Below are 20,677 nucleotides of genomic sequence, written 5' to 3' on the forward strand. Positions count from 1 at the left end.
CATGCGTAAATAGAGAGCATCATTTGAATATTAAGATTCCCCTTTCATGCTGAGAGATTAATCCAGGAGTCGCTGCTGCACCATCTGTGCACACACGTGACCAGCACTGCCATGACAAGAGAAAGCGGCTGTGTCACAATCATAGGCTGTAAAAAGGTCCCAATTCAAAGGCTACTGCTTTTTTCAAGTTTTTTAAATTTTTACATTTGTATTATTAGATTATTTGAGTAAATTGAACCCCAATACTTAAGTTTAAAAGTCAATCTCCCTCTCTCTCTCTCTCTCAAAAAAAAATCCTGTAGTCACTGCTGTGCAATGCATTCTGGGGTAGGCAAGGCCGTGAAGAATCCATCTGTTGTATTCTTCATTCTCAAACGAATTACGCATTTGGAAGAGCCTTCGTCTCAATCCGCAATCGGCCCTCGAAGGATGCAGCCTCTGAATTGGGAACAGCAAGAGTCATTGTATGATAAACATAGGCTACTCATGTGTGGTTTTCCACATCACTGACGTATATAAAGTCATTAATATCAGCAGAACACAAAATGCTTGTACTGTTACGCCTCTGTAAACGTGAGCTGAAAAACTACTTCATGTCATTCGCTCCATTTAAAAAAAATAAAAACTAATTTTCTTCAAAATTTTCTTTATTTTTCTTCAAAAATAATTTTCTTGCCACATGATGCCAGTATTTATAAGCCATATATTTTTATTTTATTTGCAGCCATCAAACTATTCTGCTTTTTTTTAGCAAGTCTCTCATAAAAAAATAAAAAAATGTAGGCCAATTGTGATTTTGTCTCTGATGTTTTTGTTTTGGTGAATTTGTTTTACTATTCCAATTTCACACAATGTAACAAGCATCATAGATAGATAGATAGATAGATAGATAGATAGATAGATAGATAGATAGATAGATTTTTTTTTATTCTGGTACTGTCCCTTTAAATTGTAGCCGTCTAAAGGAATGCCTGCTCTAAATGTTTCCACAAGGGAAAAGACTACGTATCATATTCCCAAACAAACACACGGCGCCCATACGCGTAAGCTAAAATATTTCAACAATTCGATCGTTTAAACGAACAACATTAGCGTAATTTCAATTGATCCGGAATTTTCCTGCAGGCGATCTGCGTGTAGTGCCGCTGGTCCTGATTAGACTGCTTCACTCAGAACCGAATGTGTTTTCGGGAGGGAAACTTCACAGCTTTGGTACCGAGTCAAACACGGTTCGAGTGAGCGGGCCCAGAAGACGAATAACACTGGGATTCACAAGGTAAGACGGTTCTGTCCACACGGGAGAGGCATTATTGTGTTTTGGTAACTAGTAAACGGTCGCATCGGTTTTGTTTGGTACGGTTGCTGTGTGAACGCGCGCTCGCGTCAAAGGAACTCGAGTTTCTTTGTCCTGCGCGCTCATGAACAGCGTTCCAGCGCTGGACTCCATATTTATTGACATTTTATGATGTCATAATGTGAAGTTAAAACCTTTCCTTGATTATGGTGTCATAATGTGGAGTTAAAATCCTGTTATATCATAGTGTAGAGTGAAGTTCTATTATGAGCACTTAAAACCCTGAATTATGACGCCATAATCATGATTGTAAACTTAATATTATTACATCATAAGCTGGAGTTTTACCCTTTATTATATCGATGCAATAGAAGATTAATAACCTCAGTTTTCATTATGATGTGTGATTGATTACATAGTGTGACGTAACATCTTGTTTATGATGTCAAATTTTTAGATCAAATTGTACATACATTTTAGTCTAATCTTATGAATTTAAGAAATCGTGGTTATGATTTGATTAGAAAGTGTTGGGGTAAAATGTCATGTCAATCATTGGGAAACAAAAATAATTTATATTTTTATGTAATTAAACATAATTACATTTGCTATATATAGAGTCTAAAATCCCTATTATTTGAACCACTGGCACATCTTACCCCAAAGCTACCATATTGGCAAAATGATTCATGGCGAACTATAGCCAATTAGTTTAAGTGGGTTTTATACATTGATAATTCACCAACATGTATGGTGTATCTTTTAGAACTGGATAACATTAATTTTACATAATATTCATATAGAAAAATTACTTTCACATGCAAAAAAAAAAAAAAGATAAATCTTTATATTGGTTCTCATGTGTCATATATGATGGGCAATTTCTAAGTAGGCTATACATTTTTTTTCTGGTACTGTCCCTTTAAATGTTAGCCATCTAACCTTTTGTTTTGGTGATTTTTTTTTTTTTAATTTTATTTATTTATTATGTATTCCAGTTTTTCACAATGTAAATAGACTTCCCACAAATAGATAAATTGATGGATGGATGATGGGGTCTTAAACGCATACTCAGATGTGCATTTCTCCATAGGATCAGTGGTCATGTCTGGCATTGCTCTGAGTCGACTTGCACAAGAGCGCAAAGCATGGAGGAAAGACCATCCATTCGTGAGTAGCACTAATATTCTTTTAACAAATGCCCTTACAATCTCTACACAACCATCATTTGTAAACTGTGCACATTTATAATCCTACAAGTAATTGCTAGTTTTATATACCACTAAATAAACCCTGTAACATGTGCTTGTATCCTCTGGTCAGGGCCGTAGACAGGGCTTTATAATCACTGAGGTCCAAAACCCTCGAGAAAATTTAAATTTTCTCTGATCTACATATGTGCTTTTTAAGACGTTTGAAGGCCAAAAATATGAATAAGAAATAGCTTTAAAGGAGAACTCCGGTCAATTTTAACATTGAGCTCATTTTTTTTGTAAATTTGGAGTGCTGTCAATACAGAGAACAACGACAAAAATTGGTGTTGCCTACACTGTGTTATCCTCTTTTTAAAATTTGCACCCTGTTGACTTCAATGGGGCAAGTTTTAAACCTGCTTTTAGCCTCTTAACATCCTTGATGTGTCATTACAAGTGCACAGCCAATGTGAGTGATTCCTTCGGGGTGAACGCGGGTTAATCTGACTGCAGTAGATATGAATAAAAATGATGTTTATTCAGCCAGCGCTCATACCTGTATTTACATCCTGTTTTCGGTCGAAGTCCACAGTAATCAATTGTCGAGTTCACGCGCATGATCGTACGTACTAAACCAATGCGCGTGAACTCGACAATCGATTACTGTGCACTTTGACCGAAAACAGGATGTAAATACAGGTATGAGCGCTGGCTGAATTAACATCATTTTTATTCATATCTGTCACATCTACTGCAGTCAGATTGACCCGTGTTCACTCTGAAGGAATCACTCACATGACCTGTGCACTTGTAATGACACATCAAGGATGTTAAGAGGCTAAAAGCAGGTTTAAAACTTGCCCCATTGAAGTCAACAGGGTGCAAATTTTAAAAAGAGGATAACACAGTGTAGGCAACACCGATTTTTGTCGTTGTTCTCTGTAATGACAGCACTCCAAATGTACAAAAAAATGAGCTCAATGTTAAAATTGACCAGAGTTCTCCTTTAAACCATCAGTTGGCGGTAGATTATTTGTCAATTCCTGCCTCTCTTCATCTCATCACTCTTTCTCCTTATCTTGCCCTGTCTCTTCCCCTCCTAAAGCTGAGCTTTAAATGATTGTCTTTTCATTTTCTTCTGTCAGTGATGAAAGTAAACATAGGGTCAACTGATATTTAGCCTATATGTTTTATTAATCATTTTCTTACACAAATTAGTTTACTGAAGTCTATGAACGCTAGGTAAATACGTTTACTAAATTCATTCACTATGTACACATTCAATATTAATCTTATACCTAATATGATGAAAACAGCTTTGTTAATGCTTCCCGTCCTCTCACATTGACAGTTACTATAATTATTAGGGCTGGGTATTGACACAAATTTCACAATTCGATTCGATTTCGAATACGATTCGATTTGATTCAATATTGATTATTTTGGATATCAGGTGCATTGCAAATTTTCTCAAGGAAAACAAATCTCTTTGCTATTATTGTAAACTATGGGAGTCAGTTGTAGCCTATAGGCTTCATTGGCCTACTATAATATTGAAGGTAAAAATGAACTGATTTGTATACAAACACTTAAAATACATTTTTATTTATTTTTATAATATTAAAGTTATATGAAATTATATAAAAATTTAAATGGTGGCTGTCATAAAAAACTTTCCAGATTTATTCAAACATGCATAAAATATTGAAGAACATTAAAAATTATAATGAATATGTAATATGGTGCATATAATGCTCCTCTCTAGAGTTAATTTTTCTAGCTGACTGACGAGTTTATGGTCACTGGATATGGTTTTTTCTGAGGTAAATGTGACGTTACGTGACATTGCTTACTGACGTCTTTCCACAGTTGAAACACTGATTGAGCGATTCCATGTCACATGATACGGATTTCGATAAGTTGTACTCTATCTTTTAACACACTTTCAGAAGCTCATTCATGTTTATTTCGCGCTGTAACTGGTGTTATTAAGGCGGAAGAGAAGATCATGTGCTTCTCTTGAGCTGCGCCAGAGCGATCTCACGCCACAGCGCCAAAACAGTAATTATGTTTTTCAATTTCGTAAGAAAATGGACGTAATTTGAAATCTGAGACTTTTTCATATCAACAATAAAGCACAAAGATTATTGCGATTTATTGGAGGGGATGCGCGCAACAATGTTCCATTCATTCATCAACTGAAAACAGGATGACTAATCGATTCTTGGGATTTAAGAGTCGATATAGTTTCGTAAAAATGAGAATCGATTAAAATCGAGAAATCGATATTTTTTACCCAGCCCTAATAATTATTACATTACAGGAATGCTGCGTTAATTAAATAGGCCTATTTTCAATTCAAAATGGCAAAATTAGACAAAAGTTGCCTGATTATTTTTGTCGGCCGTTTAACATTTCTATCCTAAAACAGCTGTCAAATATGGGATGTTTAGTTTAGCTATGTTATCTTGCACTTTATGACCGTTTACCGTTTCTGTGAACATAAAGCCCGCCTACTTTGATTTGATTGGTCATCTCACATATTTTGACGTTGATGAGCGGCGACAGACCAATGAGAAGATCTTGTGCTGTGCGATAATCTTGCAGAACTGAAGTAGAATTAATACTATATTAGGAAATTATTTCACATTGATTATATACACCTCGGAAAAATACAGAGGTTGCTCACTTAATGATTTTGTCCCGACCAAATGTTCCCAGGGCTTTGTTGCTGTGCCGACGAAAAACCCTGATGGCACCATGAATCTCATGAACTGGGAATGTGCTATTCCAGGAAAGAAGGGGGTAAGACTGTTCATTCAAGCTTTAGTTTGATCAATCCGCTGTGGTTATGAAGCATCGTGTGAGATTTCTCTCCGTCTCTCCCTAGACTCCATGGGAAGGAGGGCTGTTTAAGTTAAGAATGCTGTTTAAAGATGACTACCCCTCATCACCCCCAAAGTGTGAGTTTTACACAAGCATATTCAGTCCATGTCGCCTGAACCACACCTCACGAACACTTACTTCCCTTTTGTAGGTAAATTTGAGCCTCCGCTCTTCCACCCGAATGTGTATCCGTCAGGAACGGTGTGTCTTTCCATCCTGGAGGAGGATAAAGACTGGAGACCTGCCATCACCATTAAACAGGTCACCTAAAACTATATTCCACTCTGGTCAACGGTATTCCAGTGCTTTGTTTTCTCATGTGACCCTGGATCACAAAACCAGTCACATGTCGCACGGGTATATTTGTGGCAATAGCCAACAATACATTGTATGGGTCAAAATTATAGATTTTTCTTTTATGCCAAAAATCATTAGGATATTAAGTAAAGATCATGTTCCATGAAGATATTTTGTACATTTCCTACCGTAAATATATAAAACATTTATTTTTGTGAGTGAAAGCAGCAGAATCGTGAACATAAATGGACAACTTTAAAGGAGATTTTCTCAATGTTTCGATTTTTTGGCACCGTCATATTCCAGATTTTCTATACATCAATTGAAAGCTTATTTATTCAGCTTTCATGTGATGTATAAATCTCAATTTCAGAAAATTGCTCCAAGTGACTGGTTTTGTGGTCCAGGGTCACAAATACACTATTCTAAAAACTCTTCTTTCTTTTATTCCTCCTTCAGATCCTGTTAGGGATTCAGGAGCTCCTAAATGAACCGAACATACAGGATCCAGCTCAGGCAGAGGCGTACACTATATACTGGTATGTTTCACACATGCAGAGAGGTACAGTACACACTGAAGGGTTGCATCGCTCGTCTGCTCGTGGTCTATGCACATACAGATATTAGGCTTCCATATAAAACTGGACCATTTCCACCACTTTAATGAATATGAAAAATATCATGCTTGTTAAATCATAATTAACACAATAGCTAATTATGACATGAAAAGTAGATTTCTTTTGTCAATTGGGAGAATTAACAATTTGCAATTTTGACTTAAAATAATATATCATAATAATGCATTTTTAAATCTCTTATGAACTTTTTGTCTAAATTTCAACATTTCATCTCATTTGAAAATTATGACATGCTTTTATCACATAATTTACTTTTATTTCATTTAAAATTTTATTTCACAATCATTTCCACTGCATAAGTGAATATGAAAAATATCATGTTTGATAAACCATAATTATGACATAGGAAGAATTATGACTTTATCTTGTGGTTTTGACTGTCTTCATTAAAAAAACAAACAAAAAAAACATAATTTTGATTTTTTTTAAATCTCACAATTAGGACTTTTTATCTAATATTTATGAGAGAGTCAAATTCTGACAATTTTATATCATAAATATGACTTAGTATCTCATAATTTTGACTTTGTCATAATTGCATATTTTTTTATTATGTGGTGGAAATGGACTATTAGGACTTAAAATGTTGCCTAGGTTGGCATTGCACTGATCAGAGTTAAGTTTAGTTAGTTTACCTCTTTTCTATATAGGCTATGTATATATGTATAAAGTAACATCGTGGTCCTGTGAGGAATGTCATTTCGTTCCTATGTAAGTCTCTACATATAGCAGAATGACAAAGCTCACTTGACTCGCTAGGTTCTGGAAGAGCGAGTGTGAGATGTTTCTTGTATTGATTCCTCTGTGTGTTTTTGTTCACAGTCAGAATAGAGTGGAGTACGAGAAGAGAGTTCGTGCACAGGCCAAAAAATTCTCCCCGTCGTAAGCGAGACAGAGGCGAATGGAAAGAGGGATTATGTGAATACTCGTGCTATCCTCTCACCGGGACTAAAAGGACTTAAAATATGATGTCTGTGCCATCAACCCCAAACCCTTCCCCTGCACCACAAAATTTACACTCTTATTCCTCCCTTTTTTCCCTTTTAATTTCACTTGCTCTCCGTTTCCCTTAGAACGCAGTCACCAATTCAGTATCCACAGGTTTGGTTGAGTCTCGGATCAGAATGGACTGTTGGGATTTTAGCTCCTTATTCATTTGGCGTCTGTCTGTGTGCTTACTTGCACTCGTCATTTTATTATGTTTGTAAAGCTTTGTTTCTTCTTGAAAACATGCGAGCGAGTGTGTGTGTGTGTGTGTGTGTGTTGCTCTGGTTTTGGTTGGTTTATAGCGTCTTATATGTGGGAGAGTGCCTCATGGTGACATTTCCCCTCAGAATGCTGATCTAGGACCAGTTTCCTCTCCATTGGGCCTGTTTGTACTTGACCAGCCACGTGGTCTTAGATCTTTCTATGCTGATTCATGAATAAAGTCCAGAGTAATTGCTCTTGTGAGCAGCAGAACCAGAGTCCAATTCTCTTAAACATGCTGTACATGGTTTCTCGTTTGTTTGATGGGAACATGTGTCCTGTGTTCACACTGATTGTGTCTGTTTGTTTAATAAAGCTCTTTCTACATAATGCGTCTGTAGACTGTGTGTGTGTGCCCTGATCAGACGTGTGTTTTGTAGATGCGTTCTTGTGTTCAAAAACAGCTAGATGGAGCAGGATGCAGGGGTGTTTAAACGTGGATGCTCATGGCTACTAAAAACAGAAAATGGTGAGCCATGACAGCCAAAGATATTGTTTTGCGTGATGCTGAATGTAGAGTTGTTACTGACTTGAAATATCACAGAAGTTTCATACACATTGCATTTTTATTTATTTAGACAAACAAAAGGCTATAGCAGTAAAATTACAGCATTTTAGAATAGCTTTAAATATAAAAATAGAATTAAAAATATTATACATTTTAGATTTTTAGCATGCCTAGTTTAAAAGTCATTTTGACTGATTATTTGCTACTTAACTGCATGTAAAATGTGGCAAATAAACTGCGTTGTTCAGCAATATATCAGGATTTGCTAAATGAAAGCAAAAAGATTATACACGACTGGATAGATTTTCATTTATACTTTTGTGCAAAAGCGCATATAGTCTGTAATATGCAGTGTTAGGTAAGTTACTCTAAAAAAAAAAATATTACTAGCTACTATTTACATCTTCATCAGTGTAACTGGATTACTGTTCTAATCACTCTAAAAAATATTGGATTGCTTATTACTAATTATTTTTTAAATCTCATATCAACCTAGACCTGTCGAACTACACAAGGGAAGACACAAAACTGCACGTATGCTTCTTTCAAATAAACAATGTACAATTATTACATAAATTAAGTGTCAAGGGAGACGTTTACATTAAAAACAATTTTTGAGATTACATTTTTGTTAAATCCACTATTTTATATAGAATTATTGTATTTACTGCAATTGTATCAGAAGTAATTCATTAAATGACATAAAAAATGAAGATTAATCCCTTACTTTTTTCAAGGGAAAAGTAATTAGATTACTTAGTAATGAATTACTCCCAACACTGCTGTGAAGATAAAAATCCATTAATTGTCGCTCAAATTTAGCATTTTCAACACACCGTTCAGAAGTTTGGGGTTGGTACGTGTTTTAAATGTTTTTGAGACTCGCGCACCAAGGCTGCATTCATTTGATCAAATATACAATAATATTGTGAAATATTTAAAGTAACAATTTTGTATTTTAGTATATTTTAAAATACAATTTATACTTGTGAATAAAGCTGAATTTTCAGCAGGATTCTTACATGTTTTCCAGAATTCTCTGATGAATAGGAAGTTCAAAAAGTTGAAATAGAATTATTTTGTAACATTATACATTTTCATCACTTTTGATCAATTTAAGGCATCCTTGCTGCATAATGAAAAAAAATCATATTGACCGGTAATGTTAGATGGCGTAAGTGTGTGAGTTGGAGAGTGTGCAGTAGTCCTCGCTGCATGTGATGCTTCCTCTCTCTGTTACAGCAAAATCACGAATCCAACAGCCCGAGTCGACATCTGACCCCACAGGAGAATGGGGCATGCTGGGAGACTGGGGCGTGGGGTCATCCTGGTCGCTGGTTCCCATCTCATAAACTAAGATGGTCTGTTGAGGGGGCGTGTCTGTGCTCTCCCTTAGGATGTCAATCTGGAGAGACTCCTCCCCCTCCATCACATCTCTCACCTTACCGGATCGCATTGAACTGATCTGAAAATACACACATGCGCAGACCATTAACAGTGATGGATTAGGACAATGCCAGTTCATTTGGTCAGGACCAACTGTTTCCACCGTTTTGATATTGTTGCTATTTACTCATTTCAAGTTGTACTTAATGCTTTAAGTACTGATATTGATGTGGAGTATAAACATATACTTGACTTCCTGTATAACAGGATGAAATGAGCAACATGTGTCAAAGGTAAATTCATGAACTTAATGTTTGCAACTAACCACAGAGATTAACAAGAGGCCACAAGGGTATGACGAGAAGGTTGTCAAACTACAAGCGGAGCTTTAAGATTGATGAAGATGATAGTAAAGAAGGAGAAGAGTCTTAAGACAAACAACATATAGCGTAGGAGAAGAGTGAAGGACATATGTGGCCCTGGACCACAAAACCAGTCACATGGTGCACGGGTATATTTGTGGCAATAGCCAACAATACATTGTGTGGGTCAAAATTATCGATTTTTCTTTTATGCCAAAAATCATTAGGATATTAAGATCATGTTCCATGAAGATATTTTGTAAATTTCCTATCGTAAATATATAAAACATTTATTTTTGTGAGTGAATGCAGCACAATCGCGAACATAAATGGACAACTTTAAAGACGATTTTCTCAATATTTCGATTTTTTTGCACCCTCAGATTCCAGATTATCCTGGTTATCAATGGAAAGCTTATTTATTCAGCTTTCAGATGATGTATAAATCTCAATTTGAAAAATGTTTTGTGGTCTGAGCCTCAGAAAAGAACAACTACAAGGGAATCTACGTCATTCAACTTCAACCTGTGTGTACTTTAGGCTAGATTTGACTATCCTTATCCTGAATAATCATAGGGTTAAAAAATGTGCAAGATGAAATGTCACACCACCAATGCAAATCTTCAGATCTTATTAACTCTAACACCAGAAACCATCATTAACCATCAAGTATATCTATCAAGATCAGCCAAGAATCATGGGAGGAGGCCACACAGTGTAAGAATGAAGATCAATGATTAAATGTAAGAGGTTTACTTGTGCTGAAACAAACAGAATACCACATTCCTATCTGAGACTTTAATTTAGAAGATTTGAGAAACATAGCAAGTGTTTCGCTGTGAAGCCGATAGCAAGTGATTGATGAATTATTTATTTGCAGACTATAGTGTCTTTCTCCATCATGTTACTCCAGCACCAGCATTGACCACAATCACAAGGAGAATGGACACGTCTCTGCGTTAAGAGAACTTAACATAAATCTAGCTTATGCTGCGGTGTTCAAATCCCCAAATGAGGTTGCAAAGTCAGAAACGTGTTTGATATCTTATATCTGATAACACACCGAAAAACACTTCTCATATCTGATTTGAAAAAAGCTTCCTTTATGTACCGTTATAGTATTTATGAATATTTTGAAATAGCTTTTATTATATTTTTCATACAGTTTTCATTTTAAAATTGTTTTAGTATTTTTTTGTTTTAGTTTGTTGCATAGGCGACATTTCTAATATCGAGTGAACTTTTTCAATTTAGATTTTCATCTAATATTTTTATTTTATTTTACTTCAGCATCATTTCAATTAAAGAGAACGATTTTTAAATGTTTTAGTGGACAATAACAACATTGGTCAAGACAAAGAGACTATTCCAGATCTGCACTCCAAGAAATCTAAGTGTATTCATCCACGGAAAACCATTATTTTGCTGCAATATAAAACTTAATTACAGTCAAGCATCACTACTATTGCTTATATTTAGGGTTAGAGAAGCTTTTTAAAAACTTTGAGCATAACTTGTGCAACAGACCTCAAATTGTTACATTTTAATTCCTCAAAATGTTACATTGGCCAATCACATCGTCAGAAGTTGTAAAATTCAACAGCTCATTTAAAGGTACAATACGTAATTTTTTTGCTTTAAAAATAGCAAAAATCACTATATCTATGTTATATATTTTTTTTTGTTGTGTACTTATACATTATCCCGACTGTTTCCAACAACTTTCAAACCAGGAGAAATTTGTAATTTAATTCGGAGACACGGACCGTTTCTTTATTTCCGTTTTGTCGCCGTCAATGGCGTCATATCCGCGTTCTCCCTGGTTTCCGCTCGTACTGCCATAGCAACCAGAGCCCTCTGACAGTAACCAAAGCGACTGATGTGGACCACTGTGTAGTTCGCAATGTCTATTTGCACGCTGTTGTTGTTTCGCTCAAACATTATGGACCATGGCAAGCAGACTTTGGATAAAAAAGGAGAACTAAAACGAGAATCAATATCAGCGCGGTGTTTTCTAGATGCCGAGAGCTCCCATAGACAGTATATAAACGAGAGCTCCACGTCCGAGACTTCGACCGCTCCTACATGTACTTTATTAAACAGGTGAGCACATTTACATAAAACTAATCAATGTTATATAGTTCAACAGTGATAAAATGTCAGAATATGATCTGTATGTTATTCTAATGTTGATCTAGCTTACTGCTAGTCTCATACAGACAAACTAACACAGAAATTTCAACACATTCAAATGCAGTTTAGTGTGATAGTGTAATGTTAGACCAAGTGAAACAGCGCTGCGTTACCTCACAAGTTTAATTTGTCTAATAAACTGACCTGTGAGTTGTAATTCTGCACTAGCATGTAGGCTAGTTCGGTAGAATGAAATGTCCATATTCCTTTTATATCCGCGGGACTCGCGTCGCGTGTGGAGCTGATAGCTGTCTCTTAGCAAAACTGCTTCATATCACAGTCATGATAAAAACATCGATGTATTCACTCATCCATAAACATTATTAGATCGGTCAGCTTGACGTTGACGACAAGATCCATAATTCTTAGCAAATGTTGCGTCATCAAACTACGCCTTTGTTATTGTAAGAGGCTAGCACCCCTAACGGCGAAAAAAATTACATATTGTACATTTAAATGTAAATTAAATATGTAACTTTATTTATTCACAATTAACAAAATTTAAACAATGAGTCAATACATCATCAATCCTTCTTTCAAAACGTGTTTTTGTCTTACCCTGAACGGAGCATATTATAGGTGTTTATATTTTAGACCTGACGGGATGGTTTTCGCGGGAAATTGCTTACATGCGTCACTCGCGAGTTCGTGTCTTGTCATATCCATAAATAGAGAAGTTGCTCCAGCTATTTTAATGCGTGTCTGGTGTTTGAGTGCCAGAGGTTAGTTGCCACGAGCGAGAAAGGTTGACATTAAGCAGCTAAATATCAATGCTTTAAACAAACACTGAACAGAGGAGAGCCTGCTGGCAAAAAGAGAATGAGACAGAGCTCGTAATAAAACAAGAATTAATATTGTTTTGGCTTTTCGAAGATGACGAGAGTTTTTTCGTTCCAAAATGATTCAGCATTTTTGAATGAATCATTTGAGTGAATGATTCTAATGACTCACTAAACTCAGTAACATGTCGCCATCTACTGGTAAAACTATGTAAACTGTTTTGGTGTACGTATACATGTTGGAAGTTACCTGAACATCTACATTCCAGTCTCTGAAATAAGGGGCTGGTGATGGTATATAATCATCCTTTCTCCATCTACAACACAAACATCCATCATTTATGTAGCCTACATGACTAAAGATGGAAGAAATCAAAGAATTTCAGGATGTTTCTCACCTGGAATATGGGATGCAGGACAGAAGGACCAGCAACAAAGGCAAAAGAAGAAAATACCAAGCAACATGGGAAGATCTTTCCGGAGTCTTTTCTAAAACACACAGAGTGAGATAAATCTTAATCACAGTATCTAACTGCAGCTGTCATCTTTACTGTGTCTCCTATGCATTTGTTTACCTGTTATCCAATCGGACTCACTGAGAATGTCCCCTGACCTCCAGTGTATCGCAGGGGCCCACAGACTCCACACGCCTTTATAATGCACTTCATCCGGCCGAGATCTCACACGCACTGTGTAACTTGTGTGAGGTTCAAATCTAGACTCGTCCACATACACCTTCAGTTCAACAGCTTCTGCCTCATACTGCTGAAACACATGCATTGTCATTTATAACAAAGAATTTAGAAGCATTCTCAATAACTTTAGAAGTTCAGTGACAAATGAGTGCCATTTTCAACTAGTGCATAACAAGGGCGTAGTTTGACCGTTAAACAGGGTAATCATGTTTCTGCATTTCTTACTACACTTGTGGTGTGTAAAATAGACACTTGTGAAAAAGAGGTGTTAATAGAAATGGATAGAAAAACACCTCATTTTTAAACCAGTTAGTAAGCAATAAAGCACACGAGACTTCACACATAAACAACACCATGAAACGATTTTCACAACTTGTTTCACTGTAATGCGACGCAAATCATATCATATATAAGAAATGTTTACCCTTTTTTTCTTGGGTCTTGACAGTTGAAGGTCACTATATGTTTTGGATGTATGAAAAAAGCAGCCTCAATTCTCTTTTTCACTACATTTTAAAACATTTAAACATTTTTATGTTTGATTTATTAAACTGATCACTTTAAACTTGTCCCTGCTATAGTCCTCCATGCTAGTTGGATGAGGTGTTGAATGATATATACACTTTTATGATGGATAGATGCACTTTTATGGACTTCAAAACAGAAACGACCATTCACTGCCATTATAAAGCTTGGAAGAGCCAGGACATTTTTTTTAATATAACTCTTTAATATAAGATTGTATTCGTCTGAAAGAAGAATGTCATATACACCTAGGATGACTTGACGGTGAGTAAATCATGGGCTAATTTTCTTTTTTGGGTGAACTATCCCTTTAAGAAAATAAATACCAACGTTTTTATTCTTTAGAATAACATGAACTAGTTGTGAATTGTGCACTATAAGACTAGGAACGTTTTAAGAAAGTGATTTCCTATTAAAATAGATCACCCAAAATCTAAAAAGTAATATATATATATATATATATATATATATATATATATATATATATTTTAAGAATGAAAATAATATAGTGTTGCTATTATCTATTATTCGCTATCACACACACACACCTTGTGCTCGCTGTACACGCTGAGCTGGTACTGGAGGTGGGGAATGAGGGAAAAGACTGAGTCTGGATCATATCCGCTTTCCCACTGGAAAAGAGCCCTGTCCTTCTCCCACAGTAGAGACAGGTTAGACGGAGGGACCGGGCGAACTACAACACACACACACACACACACACACACACACCAATAACGAACTGTGCAGTTACTGTGGGCTCGCGTGCCAGACATGCGTGCACTTGCTCTTACTATGTTTATGAGGCATGAAGTCATCTTCTAGTACGACGGAGTTGTTGCCATGGTAACCGGAACGGAGGGAGATTTCGTAGCTGTCCAAATCGTTGAAAAGCACATTCGGTGATAAATCCAACTCACATAGAAATGACTGTTTCCCCCTCTTCAGTGTGCAGTCATAATCGCTACACAAAAACAGATTCTTTATCATTACTTCAAGCTAGCATGCACGCGAGTGTTTCATTGTAGCCTATGTTTGTGATTTGATTGATTGATTGATTGATTGATTGATTGATTGACGTGTGATTGTGATTCAGTGCTGTATTCTCACTCTTCATATGCTCTGAAGTGCAGCCAGTAGGACGATTCGTTGCCCACAGACTCATCCGAGATGTTCAGAGAGCAGGTGATGATGGATAAATAATTACTGTGGCACTTCAGACTACGTTGATCATCTGAACACAGTTTTATAGACGACATATAATACATAACAATAAACACATAGGATATATCCATATATATATATATATAAGAATGTGAGCAGAAATTTTTACCCAAGGTGATGAAACTTGACAAAACATCAGACAAACAAATCAGAATGAAAGAAGAGCGATGCATGTTGTCTTTAACCTGTAACAAACAAATAGACCAATCAATATAAAAAGAAAAGTACATATATATATATATAATCAATAAGTTGACTACATATGTTTTTACATTGCTTTAACTCGATTTTCAACCTTTTTTATGTTATACAAGATTCAATTCAAGTCAGCTTAATGTAGTTGATTGTACTTAAAATTTTAAGGTAGAAACTTTTTGTAGTATAGACCTTTTACAATAAAAAACAGGAAACTGTCTACAAAATATTAGCTGTGATGTTGATTTGACATTTTCTGAAGCTTGCATGAATGCAATAAACCAAAGTCATGTTCTTCATTGTAGCTTCAACGCAACATTACTGCAGAAACACTGCAAATTTTACATTTGAATATGTTAAAGATGCATTGAGATAGTTGTGTATGCAGGTAAAATCAGTTATTTGACTAAATAAACTTATTTTTTCTTTTACTTTACTGTTACAAACTGAAGAAGTATGGAAAATACATCAAATACTAAAGGATCAACAAAATAATTAAACTAAATGATTTTTTTTAAAACCAAAGCAAACACACTTGGCAGAAATAAAAGAATGTGGTATTGAAATATAATAAATGCAAGAGTGATAGAAAATCTACCTGAAGTCGCTGTTGTTTCTGGTTTCACACGAACAGAAAAGTTTCAGTTGTGCCTCTCTCTCTCTCTCTCTCTCTCTCTCTCTCTCTCTCTCTCTCTCTCTCTCTCTCTCTCTCTCTCTCTCTCTCTCTCTCTCTCCCCCCCTCTTTCCCTCCCCCATCTCTCTCTCTCTCTCTCTCTCCCCCCTCTCTCTTTCCCTCCCCCATCTCTCTCTCTCTCTCTCTATCTATCTCTCCCCCCCTCTTTCCCTCCCCCATCTCTCTCTCTCTCTCTCTCTCTCTCTCTCTCTCTCTCTCTCCCCCCTCTCTCTTTCCCTCCCCCTCTCTCTTTCCCTCCCCCCATCTCTCTCTCTCTCTCTCTCTCTCTCATCCTTTTGATGACCAAGTCTATCAGTCATCTGATCTCTTATCATCCATCTCAAACCTTTTCACACTTGAGCATTCAGATCAGCAAACTCTGTGACAAGTTTCAGACATTTCCTAACCACTATTATCACACTTCTGTTTGGTGCTTTAAACTGCTTTGAAAGCCTAAAAACATAGCCTATTTCATCCACCGTTATATAAAGAGCTGGGTGATAATATAGCTAATATTATCGCCCAGCTCTTTAAATAAAGTTGGATATATAGGGAGAAACCCGGGTATGGTTGTAACACTTTTTGTTTCAGTATCTGTAACTCACTGAATTATTAAGCTAGACTGGTCAAACTTTTATACAAAGTATCACATTTGTTCACTACAAAAGGCACCAATTCAAACCTCTGTAAGAATATCACAACACTTGATGTCTAATACATGCTACCGGGGTAAGTTGTAACAATTAGGCAAAATAAGCAAAAACAGCAGCCATCCAATACAATATGCTTCAAAAACAGATTTATTGAAACAATCCGAAAGAACAATATGCTTCTTTCTTGACTGACCACAGCTAAGATTAATGTTTGTCGTATGTCTGTAAAGAGTCTACTTACAAGAACAAACGTCCTTAACAGTATTCATGCTCAATGAACCCTCGACTGCAGTGTAGCTGTGTAAAGAACGTAGATCTAAAAAAAAAAAAAAAAACAGTATAAATTTGTGTGTGTCTATGTTTGAATATTCGCAATCAGAGTAACAATGGTCAAAATCAGTGTTTTAATCCCTGGACTGCAGGCTTGTGACCCCAGAGATTGCATGGGACCCATTTTTACCCTCACTTCCTTTGGCTTTGAGTTGCCAAATGGCTCCGTACAGACAACATAAAAGTTTTCATTGTCTGATGTCTCAGAATCCTCACCACTGGATTTCAACATTGTCGTTGCAACTGATCTGACTGACCTAGCCTAGCTGACCTAACCTCATCAGTTCCTTTTATTTTTAAAGCACTGGCTGGCACACATCTATCTGCCTTTCTTTTACACTGTCTAGGCATCATTACAGCCTTGAAAACCATTGTGATCTGGGAGGAGGTGGGTAAATCATTTATATGAATATAAATATGTTTATCCACATACATGTACAGTACTCACATAGGTTGAATCAACAGTTTGATTGCATACCGTCTCAAAATATGACTGGTTCTTTATTGGCATCGATGGTTTAATGAAGAATCTGTAACATCTATGGAACCATTCCATTGCACTAAAGGTTCTTTATAGTGGAAAAAGCTTTTAGATATTAAAATGCTCTTCCCACCAAGGAAAATTGGTTCTTTCAAGAACTGTGCACTGAAAGGTTCTTTTCAGTGGCATCGCTGAGGCATTACAAGTATCGTGTAATCATGTAATCAGATTACTTTTCCAATCGCGAAGGCGTCGTGTGTAAACATAATGGTTATGGACTAAATGTGAGCGTGCATTCATTTCAATTGCACAAAAACACAATCAGTATTGTGTATGAATAAAAACGGTAAAATGTGAACTCAGAATATTAAGCAATAATTGCAATAATTAAATGTCAAATAATACTAATAGTAGGGCTGTCAAACGATTAATCGCGATTAATCGCATCCAAAATAAAAGTTTGTGTTTACATAATATATGTGTGTGTACGGTGTATAATTATTTTCTATATATAAATACACACACATGCATATATATTTAAGAAAAATGTGTTATTTATATATAAAATATTTATATATAATATAAATTATATATAATATAAATATATATACACAGTATATACATGCAAATATTTCTTAAATATATACATGCATGTGTGTGTGTATTTATATATAGAAAACAATTATACACCGTACACACACATGTATTATGTAAAAACAAACATTTATTTTGGATGCGATTAATCGCGATTAATCGTTTGACAGCCCTAACTAATAGCCTATACTTTGTGTATTTAATCTCACTTTTATTAACCAGTGTCTTAGGTGCTGACCTTCAATGATCCAATTCAACCTTACCAATAGGCAAAAATCTCTGAAATATAAGATATAAGAATAAGATAGTTAGACAGGTGTGAATTTACATATCCTTCATGAGACATTCATTTCAATTTTGAAGGGAAAGTGCTTTTAAACAATCAAAGCAAGCCCAGCCCTAAAAAAGTAAACGCAAAAGTAACATAAAACATTACATTTCATAAAAAGTAACTAGCACAATTAGTTACTTTTTAGGGAGTAATGCAATATTGTTAAACGCATTACTTTTAAAAATAACTTTCAGTGATCAACAGTTTAAGAGTATAAACATTAACAGCATGATTTTCTGTAAAGATGCTTTGAAACTAAAAATACATTTAACTTAACTTTACATGTTATTGTATTTTGTTGTATTACTTTCATGTTATCACTGTGAAGCTGCTTTGATACAATCTGTATTGTAAAAAGCGCAACATAAATAAAGGTGACTTGCCTTGACATGTAATGGTAAAACCACCAAGATAAATAGTGCAGCAAGAGAGCTTTTAAAATAATTGTTGCGAGTCTACAGTTCAGTTTTAGACACGAGAATAGGCGTATGGTTTATATTGTTATGATTGTTGTGATGAGTCAAAGTTGAGGTTAAATTTGAAACTACACACTTCTTAACCCTATACGCCTACGTTGATGAGAATCAAACCGAGGCCTATATTTATTCACGCGACTTTAGAGGAGATGGCTAGTTTTGTTTGTAAGGTTTGTGCCTTCTGACCAGACATTCTTTCAGAAGATCAACCGAAATAAGAGTTGTTTTCTCCATAATGAGTCATGCACCTTTCCGATTAACAGTAGTTTTGCATTGTTGATATCAGATCAATCTTTCTCAAGCCCTGAGGTGAGTTCAATCTGATCGTCCTAAATAGCATCTTTGGATGGCAACACCTAATTCTGCCTTATGATACGCGCTACACAGGCGTCCTACTTTCAAGCGTGCCCTACAAAGTAACAGATGTCTCCGCAAAAGCAAGTAAACACATGGCAAACGGATGGTGCCAGTATTTAGTTAATGCGGTGCCAGCGTTCCAACACTTTGGTTAAACTTGATATCACTTGATATGATGCTAGACATTATGTGCCAGACATGTGCTTGTGTTTGTGGGTTTTTTTTCATTATCTAAAAATCAGCTGCTGAGACATGAAATCAACAGCAAAAACCTGGTTTATTCAGGATTCAGATGGTTCAAACTTGGTCTGCAGTATTAATGAACAAGTAATTGAAGATTTCTAATGCAATATTCCAACACATTATCAACATGACAGATCTGCATTAGTCAAACAAGTCACTTCATTTTGAAAGTTGCATTGCATTTATTGAATTTTAAAGAGATTTTACCCTTACAGCAACATAATGTTAGCCCACATCTGGTACACATGGATTCCACACGGCCCAGATGTGGGCCGGATCTGGGCCGACACTATGTTGCTGTAAGGGTAAGTAACTCTCCAATGTGTTCTCTGTTAAGAGCATGAATGTTTTATACACTATTCTCTGCTCAATATTTATTCTTCAAACGCCATGCGTTGGTTCAACGGACCCAAACTGATATCGTCAGCGTTAACTATCTCTTGAACAGAAAATGGTTGATTCTTATCTGATGAGGTTCTGGAAGTGTTGAGCTACAGGAACTTTGGGGAAGATAAGGACAGGAAGTAACTAAACATGCTGAAATGAGTAAAAAACAAAAGCTGTCAGAGTAAAAACAGTCTATTTTAACTCCAATTTTGAAAATGTGGAGCACAACGGGGTGATTCAGGTTATATCACACTACTGAGTTTGACCTTCCATATTTAAATGCAAAGCAAAAAATAAAAACATGTTACAAAAACATGTTTCAACAGAAGATTGGTTTATGCTATGTTAAAAAACTCTGCTAATTTGACATTATAGGGATAGCTCTGTCATCATTTACTCACCCTCAAGTTGTTCCGAAACTGTATTCACTTAATAATGATAATTGTGATGACCACAAAATAAGATATTTTGATGAAAGTGGGGAACCGAACAGTTGCTGGTCCCCATTGACTTCCATAGTATTTTTTTCTATAGGCCTATGTTACTGTTTGGCTACCCAATATCTTCCTTGATGTTCAACAGAATAAGAAAAAAATGTATGCAGTTTTAGAACAATTTGAGGGTGAGTGAATTATGACGGAACTTTTTTTTTTTTTGGTGGACTGTCCCTTTAATAGGCTATTTGGATTATCGGCTTGTGTTTCTTCAACATGTCTGTCTTTAACGAAAATT

General features: G+C 35.8%; 2 protein-coding genes across 3 annotated transcripts; one reads left to right on the plus strand and one right to left on the minus strand.

Annotated features, from left to right (window-relative positions):
- The first annotated feature begins 990 nt into the window (after positions 1-990).
- ube2ib (ubiquitin-conjugating enzyme E2Ib) lies at positions 991-7,886 on the plus strand. The gene is made up of 7 exons (XM_079863058.1): positions 991-1,276; positions 2,388-2,464; positions 5,209-5,292; positions 5,378-5,450; positions 5,525-5,634; positions 6,130-6,209; positions 7,131-7,886. Exons 2-7 carry the CDS (start codon positions 2,399-2,401, stop codon positions 7,192-7,194), a joined length of 477 nt encoding a protein of 158 aa, XP_079719184.1. The 5' UTR covers positions 991-1,276; positions 2,388-2,398; the 3' UTR covers positions 7,195-7,886.
- Positions 7,887-8,106: 220 nt separating this feature from the next.
- LOC307153534 (interleukin-4 receptor subunit alpha) lies at positions 8,107-16,098 on the minus strand. Of its 2 annotated transcripts, none has more exons than XM_079863042.1 (9): positions 16,019-16,098; positions 15,335-15,410; positions 15,112-15,235; positions 14,796-14,965; positions 14,553-14,698; positions 13,360-13,549; positions 13,183-13,273; positions 13,035-13,101; positions 8,107-9,529 (listed from the first exon to the last, which is right to left on the minus strand). In XM_079863042.1, the coding sequence occupies exons 2-9, from the start codon at positions 15,396-15,398 to the stop codon at positions 9,230-9,232; spliced, it is 1,152 nt and encodes a 383-aa protein (XP_079719168.1). In that variant the 5' UTR covers positions 15,399-15,410; positions 16,019-16,098; the 3' UTR covers positions 8,107-9,229. The 2 variants fall into 2 exon arrangements, with proteins under 2 accessions (XP_079719168.1, XP_079719169.1); XM_079863043.1 differs by having other exon boundaries at positions 13,360-13,546; positions 16,019-16,092.
- Between the last annotated feature and the right edge of the window lie 4,579 nt (positions 16,099-20,677).

Source organism: Squalius cephalus, assembly GCF_949319135.1.
Source record: "Squalius cephalus genome assembly, chromosome: 25".
Lineage (NCBI taxonomy): Eukaryota > Metazoa > Chordata > Actinopteri > Cypriniformes > Leuciscidae > Squalius > Squalius cephalus.

Coding starts and splice junctions, on each gene's coding strand:
- ube2ib (XM_079863058.1), top strand. CDS start 2,399: ATGTCTGGCATTGCTCTGAGTCGACTTGCACAAGAGCGCAAAGCATGG. Junction 5,635..6,129: donor CTGCCATCACCATTAAACAG/GTCACCTAAAAC, acceptor TTCCTCCTTCAG/ATCCTGTTAGGGATTCAGGA. Junction 6,210..7,130: donor GAGGCGTACACTATATACTG/GTATGTTTCACA, acceptor TTTTGTTCACAG/TCAGAATAGAGTGGAGTACG.
- LOC307153534 (XM_079863042.1), bottom strand. CDS start 15,398: ATGCATCGCTCTTCTTTCATTCTGATTTGTTTGTCTGATGTTTTGTCA. Junction 15,236..15,334: donor GTCAAGTTTCATCACCTTGG/GTAAAAATTTCT, acceptor AACTGTGTTCAG/ATGATCAACGTAGTCTGAAG. Junction 9,530..13,034: donor ACTGGAATGTAGATGTTCAG/GTAACTTCCAAC, acceptor GTGTATTTTCAG/ATCAGTTCAATGCGATCCGG.